The sequence below is a fragment of the Lacerta agilis genome, chromosome 2 (assembly GCF_009819535.1).
Source record: "Lacerta agilis isolate rLacAgi1 chromosome 2, rLacAgi1.pri, whole genome shotgun sequence".
NCBI lineage: Eukaryota > Metazoa > Chordata > Lepidosauria > Squamata > Lacertidae > Lacerta > Lacerta agilis.
In genome coordinates, this window is record NC_046313.1 from 41312258 (window position 1) to 41321299 (window position 9042).

At 44.0% G+C, this 9042-nt stretch overlaps 1 protein-coding gene across 1 annotated transcript; it reads left to right on the forward strand.

The window, feature by feature from the left end:
• Positions 1-1939: 1939 nt before the first annotated feature.
• On the forward strand, positions 1940-3631 carry FABP6 (fatty acid binding protein 6). The gene is made up of 4 exons (XM_033142545.1): positions 1940-2006; positions 2533-2708; positions 2856-2945; positions 3499-3631. The coding sequence occupies exons 1-4, from the start codon at positions 1940-1942 to the stop codon at positions 3550-3552; spliced, it is 387 nt and encodes a 128-aa protein (XP_032998436.1). The 3' UTR covers positions 3553-3631.
• Positions 3632-9042: the final 5411 nt, after the last annotated feature.

A 9042-nucleotide genomic window follows, 5' to 3' on the forward strand; every position in this document is an offset into this window, starting at 1 on the left:
AACCATCAGATCCATCTCAAGCCCTTTATGAACGATGTCACTTCTGGATTGGCATTGCTGACTGGGGATAGGATATTGGTGGGTGCGAGCAGCAAAAATGATCTTATTGGACTGAGACCGCCAGTTTAAGGCTGCATACAGTGGTATGCATCCAAGACAAAACGGAGTGCAAATATATTTATTCTAGATACGATTTCTGCAGAGCGAGCCGAGCCATACATAAACATGAGAGCCCAGGTGCAGCGCCACCTGGTTCCCTGCAATTCCGTAGCTTTTCTTCACCTGCTGGATGAGATGAAGTTTTTCAAGGCCGTTGGCATTATTGCTAGAAAAGCAAGGTTGCAAGTTCAGCACAAACCGGGAAAGAGCACGGGAAAGAGTTCATTCACCTCCTCTGTCAGCTCTTGGAAGTGGGAGTTTAATCTTCCTGCATGACCAGCTCACTTGGTGTCCTTTTCTCGGTGCACAGTGGAAAAAGTCAAATTGAAAAGTGCAAGGGGAGAGAGGGATATCGAAAATGAGTGTGTGTGTAATGCGCTTGTGTGTGGGTGTGTTTTGGTCCTCCTCATTGGGCCTCTTGGCCCTCAACCACTTTCACTAAAAGGAATTCAGCTATTGGGGGGGAGGGGAGATTGTTTCCCACCTTGCTACAGAGGCCTATAGAGACACTCCCGGCACCTACGAAAGAAGCTGCATCCCTGTCTTGTGCTGGGATAGCACCCACCATGGGCCTCTCGCTTCACCTTATCAGGTTAGTAAAGCATGCCAAGAGCTTGCTGGCCTTCGGCAGCAGACGGAGGGCTGGCATCAGAGCCAGGAGAACAATAAATTCTCCTGACTCAGACAAGTCTTCATGTAGCAGATAGAAAAAGGAAAAAAAAGAGCAACATTTTGTACGAACTTTGCTTAAAGATACCTGTTGACATAGCAATTAGGAGCAGGCTGTTCTGACCAATGAAATACATTTTAGGGGCCCACAAGCTGTCCATGCATTCAGCTATCCCATCATATTGCTGGAAAGGATCGTGTATGAGATGATCACGCACGTAATTGTTATTCAAGTGTCTTGAATATTGTATTCAGGGTCCAGAATTTGGAAAACTCCTCTGGATCATTTATTCTTGCTGCAGCCTGCAAAAAAAATATGAACTCTTTCCACGATGCTGCTGTCTTTATTTAGATAAAGAGGACCGGTATATTTCCAGACCCCCTTTGTAGGGTAACAATAATTATATCTATATCTATATCACTATCACCCTGAACTTACTTTGGGGAAAGGTAAAGGTAAAGATACCCCTGACCATCAGGTCCAGTCGTGTCCGACTCTGGGGTTGCGGCGCTCATCTCACTCTATAGGCCGAGGGAGCCAGCGTTTGTCCGCAGACAGCTTCCGGGTCATGTGGCCAGCATGACAAAGCCGCTTCTGGCAAACCAGAGCAGCGCACGGAAACGCTGTTTACCTTCCCGCCGGAGCGGTCCCTATTTATCTACTTGCACTTTGACGTGCTTTCAAACTGCTAGGTGGGCAGGAGCTGGGACCGAGCAACGGGAGCTCACCCCGTGGCAGGGATTCGAACCGCTGACCTTCTGATCTGCAAGCCCTAGGCTCTGTGGTTTAACCCACAGCGCCACCTGGGTCCCTTCGCCACCTGGGGAAAGCCTTTGGTAAAAAGAGACATGCCAGAATTGGTATAGGGCCTTTCACAAGGGTCAATGACACCAGTGTTAAGTGATTCATACAAAATTACCCTCCTGTTGTAAAAAAAAACAAACTTCCTCATTAGATGGTATGATGGAGAAGTGCAATGCATTTAGGGTGGATAACCTGAGCTAAGAAAGCTTTATAAGGCAGGGGTTTTCAGTCCCCCGAACCTACCAAGCCAAACCACAAACACCCTCCTCTGCAAGCCTCCTTCTTGTGCCACAGCCTACATACAGCATGGCTTTCTCTGGCAGATACGAAGTGGAAAGTGAGGAAAACTATGAGAGTTTTATGAAGCGCATGGGTATGTATATATTAAGACTTTTGTTTTGCTGCACTCAGATTAGTATTCCCCACCTGGCTGCCCTGCAATTGTTTTGGATTTTAGCTTCCATCAGCTCTCCTGGTGGCACAGCCAGTAGTCAGAGGCAATGGAATATGCTGTCCAAATAATTTGGAGGGTACCAGGTTATGGAAAGCTGACTTGGAGAATTGTTTGGATTGTCAGCTGCCGGTTTCAGAAAAGAGAGCCTCAACATGGGAATTATGGCATCTTCAGTTGGGATCTCCTGGTGAAACTCTGCAGTCTTTCAGAGTTACACAACAGTATTTGGCAAGCAGAATAAAAACCACTGCATTCTGGCAGACTGCAGTGCAGCGGTATTCTGCTTGTTAGAATGACATCGCAACTCAGATTCCTGCATTCTTTTATTAATCTTTTGGTTTTTATACCACTCTTTTTGTGTTTGTATTTTTGTACGCCTCTTAGAAAATCTGTATACTACAGCAATTTAGAAACGCTTTTAAACGTTGTCTTTCCATTGGGCTAGCTCTTCCTGCCGACGTAATTGAAAAAGGAAAAAATTTCAAGATTGTTACTGAAGTGCTACAGAATGGAGATGAATTCACCTGGTCCCAGATTTACCCAAGCGGGCATTCCATGACTAATAAGTTTGTTATTGGCAAGGAATCCAAAATGGAGACAATGGGTGGTAAAAAATTCAAGGTAAATGATTGTAGCTACTGCTTTCAAAGGACTAGCCGGGATTCAAAGTGGTGTGGTTGGGTTGGCACACTAGCAACACTTTATTGAAATGAAATCCTTAATTGTATTCAGCCAAGGCGGCAACTAATGTATGTAAATCTGTTGCAGGCAACTGTTAAAATGGAAGGCGGAAAAGTGGTTGCTGAATTCCCTAATTATCATCATACTGCAGAGATTGCTGGGGGTAAACTAGTTGAGGTAATGTCCTAAAAACTTTCCTTGGAGATCAAATTTGTGATTCCCCCCCCCCCCAAAAAAAACTTGTGAAATAGTGTTCATGGCATTAAAGCAAAATGTTAACCGAAGAATAGACGGAAGGCATGATGATTTTAATGGCCACCAATACCCACGTACTGGGTACGTCACTTGATCAATTCAAAATACAAAATAATTCTAAAGCTAACTCACTACTATGAAGCATTTGAAAGTACAACAGGGGAGGAGGAAACACAATACTTTGCAAGCAGTGTTGCAGAGACACACTAGGTTGAAATTGTTGTTCAATAGTGCCCTCCAGAAAAGAAAAGAAAAAACAACGCAATGGGCTACATTAATAAACATTTTTTTCTTGTGAATTGGAAATTTCCTCTTTTGCGTCTCCCCTCCTCCCTTAAATACCTGGCACAGTACTCCTGAATTTTTAACAATTGTAAAGAAGGGAATTCACAAAGCATTTCAGGATGTTAACAGCTATATTTTCAATCCCTGCTTCCAGAATCATCAGCAATGTTTGCTTTATCCTTTACTGCAGATTTCTACCATTGGCGATGTAACTTTCAAAAGAATCAGCAAGAGACTGGCCTAAGAAGCCGTTGGAGGAGGAATAATTGTGGCCTTAATGATACTTGAAAAGTGAGCAATTAAAAAAACCCAATATAAAGTAACGAACTTAAGAACTTTGTTTATTTCTCTATTTATTTCTTGATTGGAAGAAAGTGCTATAGGCAGAATGGGTCTAAATATAAAGTAACTTCCTATGTTCCTACTTCACCTTGCTAGATTTTTAACTTTCCAACAGTGCATAGTATAGGACCAATTGACACCCTCACCTGATAGCATTACGTGTCTTGTTTTTTATATTGTGTTAAAGAAGGTATTACAGTATTTATAATTCTATGACATGCAAAGCAGCTCTCAGTGTTGCTATCTGGGGGAACATCACCAAACAGGGGACATTTCCACACTGGGTAATGGTTGCAACCCCAAGAGAAAAGTAGCATGTTGATACCCTATGATCCCGCCTTCCAAGCACGCGATGCAAAAACTCCCTCAATTATTACAAGGACAACTTCATATTTTTGTTACTGGGCTCCTGCTCCTTGGAGCACTCATAAATGTTTGCATTTTGCATGTGCTGAATTTATTTGGCTTGTTTCTTCCCACACGGCAAACACAATTCCTTGAACAAGAGATAAGCTCATTAGTTAGAAGGATCAGGCAACAATATTCTACTGTTCTTTAAGCTCTCAGGGAGGAAAAACAAGAGAACACATGTTCAGATGCTGCCCTCTCAATTACAGAGAAGCCATGTGTTGGGGCTCGATCTTGTACAGTCACTTAGCAACCAGGCCCAAGCATGTGTTCCAAAGTCAGAGCTCACAATGCACAAATCCTTTAAGGCTCCTGCTCGCTGACTGATGGGAGATGCTGCCACATTTCCATCTGAAATCAGGGGTTGAACTTTCATCCCCCAAAACTTAAGCACAGATGTTTGCTCTGCTGCACCTTTACACAGCTGCTACCCCTCCTTCCACCCACAGCCAATTTACCCTTCCTTGGAAATGGCACTGATTTCAGACAAGAAATAAGTACCTTTGTCTGGCTCTCACTGTCTAGACACCATCCAGCCAAAGGGAAGCTCCCTAATGAGTACAATAGAAAAACAGTCTGCAGAAGGGCACCGAGACAAATTTATTCAGAATTTGAGGCCAACTGAGCCAAAAAGACTAAGGTTAAGGCACACGTTATTTAATTTGGATCTACTATACTGCCTGGCATTATAAAGCAACTGAGGATGAAAATATTATTTGAACATCTTTTCCTAGGCCTTCACCAATTCAATACAAGTAACTTGAAAGCCAAAAAGGAGTTTGGTTAGCATTTGCTCAGAAGCCTTCAACTTCTATGCCAGAGAAAGTCAGCAGTGATATTTTCTCCATAGGAAAGCAGGTCCCATCTTTTTACATCAAGTATCCATTCTGATGATATTGCAACTCACTTCAGTGGTTTCAAAATATTTCAGTACTAGAGGGTGCCTGTGTGTGTCAAATACAACTTCACATCACTAGATTCTCTTATGTGTTCATTCAGTTACAAGTGCCATTTCTGAGTCTTTAAACAGTGCATTTTATATTTGTGTGCATGCAACAACAAAAAGATCGCCAGCATGTGATAATTCACCATGCATCGTCACACTTTCAAATTGCATTTGCAACTTTGCAAGGTAGACAATGGCAATACAGTATTAAAACTAACTGATTTTAAAATCCATGACAGCCGAGTGTCCCAAGATACTCAATTATGTTCAACTTCCAAGTGTCCATAGCTCTAGAAGTCACACAGCTTTGAATTTAGTTCGTCACAAGCCACTGAGAAAACAGTTGCTCATTCAGGGGCTCTTTTTAGACATAGCACAGAAGAGGGCTTCGACCCAAACAGCTTGCAAATGGAAGGCAAGAGGAGAGTAATGTATTTCCTGCTTCCCGCTCTGCTACAAGCCCACTTTGGAGAACCCCAAATTCTCTGGAGTTACATTTTCAGGGACATAGAGGGGATGATCAGCAATTCTCCCACTCCAAGTGCCTTCTGCATATATGGCAAGCTAAAAGTAGTCAGTAAATGAGACACATTGCTCTTCCCATTCAGGTTTCCCAAGCTGCTGAGCTGAGCTCCACTTTAGGTTGTGAGTGTCTTAAGCTATCATAAAAAATACAGATACAGGCTGCTCTGACTTCTTGCCATGACAATGGGCACATTGCATACAGACAGCAAGATCTATGCCAGCTGATCCCACCAATATCTGAACAGTCTCCCCTAACCCTACATATAGAATCACTTCTGTAATGAGTTGGCTGCCCAGTGTGAAATTCTACATTACGGTACCTTGCCAACCATTTGGTTAACATTGGCAGTAGAATTGACGGGGGCAAGGAACATGCACACAGATCCAAGGCTCTCACACACTTGAACAATTAATAGGTGGGAGCATCATCGGAAGAGGCCCTCGAGGAATCCTGCTGCCATCAGTCTATGCCAGTGTTTTTCAACCTTTTTTGGGCAAAGGCACACTTGTTTCATGAAAAAAATCACGAGGCACACCACCATTAGAAAATGTTAAAAAAATTAAATCTGTGCCTATATTGACTATATATAAAGTAATTCTCTTGAATAGGAATCAAATAAACACAAAGAAAGTATTTTATAATTACTTTATTATGAAATAATAGTAAGTAAACAGAAATATGAAAAATTATAAAATACTTTATTCAGTGCGCAACCAGGGCCTGTTTGGCTGAACACAAAGCTGATATTCTGGCTGGAATCGAAGAAAGACACACACGTAGCTCTTCGTCAACAGCTCTCAGTCTCTCTCTGTATTTAGTTTTTAAAGCAAAGGACTTGTTACTTTGCAGATGGGCACATGCCTCTGGTGTATCTCTCCATCACCACCTCACAGAAATAATATGTGCTTCGAAGTTTCCCCTCAGTTCAATATTCTGTCTGTTCTGGGCAAGGATAATGTTTTTGAAACTATGCATTCCCCTCAATATTTAACAATAGGCAATGATCACATCTAAAAGAACAATCACGTTTTAAAGACTTCAAACTCTGAAGGATAAATAAGTTACAGGTCCTTCTACCTCAAGTGCCCTCTCTTATCGTGCAGAATCTAGGTCTGGAAAGTTGGGGGGGGGGTCCATGTGGCTTGAAAAGTCCAGCACTCTGCAGACTTCAGACCACAACTGGGTTAGTGGCACACAAAAACACAAAAAATTAAGCAGACTCACTGCCAAGGGCAGACCGGCCCTCTCCGTGGATAGGGCACCTGCCCAGAGGTCAGCTCAAGCGGGCGAGAGGCCCCTTCAGACGTTTCTGCCAACAGGCTTGCACCCCGAGACAAGGGGTGTCATGTGACGATGGGGTCAACTTCGGGAGGTAGATTCCGAGCAGTTACTTTACGTAATGCAAAAGAGCCCTTTCGGATTCGCCGACACAGAGTTGCCTCTCCCACGCCCCGTCCTGGCACCCCGGATCGCCCCCCTCATGTACCCCCACCCAGCCACCCATAAATGGCAGGCAGAAAAAGCAGTTGCGCCCCCACCCGCAGGCACCGACCCCCGGCAGCTGCAAGAGCCTGATTGCGCTCGGAAGGCGCCTGGGCTTCCGAGAGCGCCGCTTTCCTCGTGGGTCCCGTCGAGCCGGAGAAAGCAGCGCCGCAGCCCAAGCGGATCAGGCGCCGCCGTGCGGCTCACCTTTCATCGCGGCGATCACCAAGCACAGCATTTGGTGGCAGCGGCTGCGCTCTCGGAGCTCACCGTGCGCCTCCTGCGCGCTCGCGGCGCAGCGTCCGCCTCGTCAGCAGGCGCCTGCCAGCAGCCCCGACCGGCCCTCTCCGCTTCTTCAGCAGCAGCAGCAGCAGCAGCAGCCTCCGCCTCCTCTGGCGCGCCTCGCCCCAGCTGAGGCGCCATATGACCGGACCGGACCGCCCGCTCGCGCGCCAACGTGATTTTTTCCCACGGCACACCAGGCAACATCTCGCGGCACACTAGTGTGCCGCGGAACAGTGGTTGAAAAACACTGGTCTATGCAACGGATGTACGTAGAACTCAATCATTCCACAAACAGGTTTCTCGAGTCATACGTAACTGCCATGTGCAACTATAGTTAAATGAAACCACTCTGCTGTCATGAATCGAGGTTTGCCATCACAAATTGCAGCGAACCAAGAAACGAGTTTATCATATGATAATCACCACGCCAATAGCAGCATGATGGGTTTTTACAAGGGGGTGGGGAATGTACACATCCGAAAGGGAAGCAGCTGCAGACATGGTTTCCTGAAGTTTTTCTTCCAGAGCCTTGTACCATATTGCAGCAAGTCCCATTTCCTTGTTACTTCTTTCATAAATGACTTAAATGAAGTCCTGCGACTCTGGATCTACCGTAACTCCAATGATGAGCTAACGAGAGGCTGAAATGAGTTAGGATAAATGTGTGTAATCCACTGCTACAGTTCTAAGCATATTAAGAGCCAATGAAATCGTAAAGCATCATATACTAGGAAAACATCACGTTCACCTGCAAATACTGAGAAGAAATTTAATGATTACTAACGGAACTGTGAAATACTTCAATAAAGTGAATGACCCGAGGGCACAAAGAGTGTCAGTAGACCCTTTTTCTTAGGAGCATACAAGAAGCGGACACACACATCAGTGTTGCGCACTGTGTTTATTGAGTAACCTACTATAAGATGGAGATACTTACGAATGTCACACGGGGGGGGGGGGGGAGGCTTCTCTGCAAGGCTAATAAAATGAACACATTGGATTCTACAACCAGAGCTTCCTCAGTAGTATTTACACAATTAAGATGGTTAAAATTTGCTTATAACACACAAAATATTGTAGATACCAAGTTGTATATAAATACAAAAAGAAAACTTCCGGATACTATTCTATTTTTGTTTGTTTGCATAAACACTTTTCATTTAAATCTGTAACAAAAAAGGAACACAACATCTACTTTCATTTTGCTTAAAGTGTGACAAGCCCAGACTACAGTACACTTTAGAGACATCAGTCCCCAACCAACATACTTCCTCTGAAAAGGGGAAACACAATTCTGCACTCTAAAATCAAGCTCAACCCTCTCACGAATTATTTTCCTAAAAATTATTTAACTTAAAAAACAGAATGACGAACATCCTACCATCACACACAAACGCACACACTGGACTCTAGACAGAATAAAAGCAATATATTGCACATAGTCTGTATTGCCATCCTGAGAACCCTTTTCATAAACAATACTGGCTTTCATTGACTAACAGGACAAACAGTTGAATATCAAGTGAGCACTTCATATTCTAGCAGGAATCTTCAAAAGACCAAACCCACAGAAATCCTTCGGGAAGCTTAAACCGCACCAGTATTGTTAAGATCATGATCCTGAAGTACAGATAAGTGGAACTAAACTGCAATGAATCAATGGGACTTAAGGCAAAACATCATGTTAATCTGGCAAACCCTCCGTTCCCAAATCTGCATTTGCAGAGGCACTGCAAATGTAGAGT

Bases quoted from the DNA above. Each gene is read 5' to 3' on its own strand.
- FABP6 (XM_033142545.1), top strand. From the start codon at position 1,940: ATGGCTTTCTCTGGCAGATACGAAGTGGAAAGTGAGGAAAACTATGAG. The intron at 2,709-2,855 runs GTAAATGATTGT...AATCTGTTGCAG, and splicing joins TGGGTGGTAAAAAATTCAAG to GCAACTGTTAAAATGGAAGG. The intron at 2,946-3,498 runs GTAATGTCCTAA...CCTTTACTGCAG, and splicing joins CTGGGGGTAAACTAGTTGAG to ATTTCTACCATTGGCGATGT.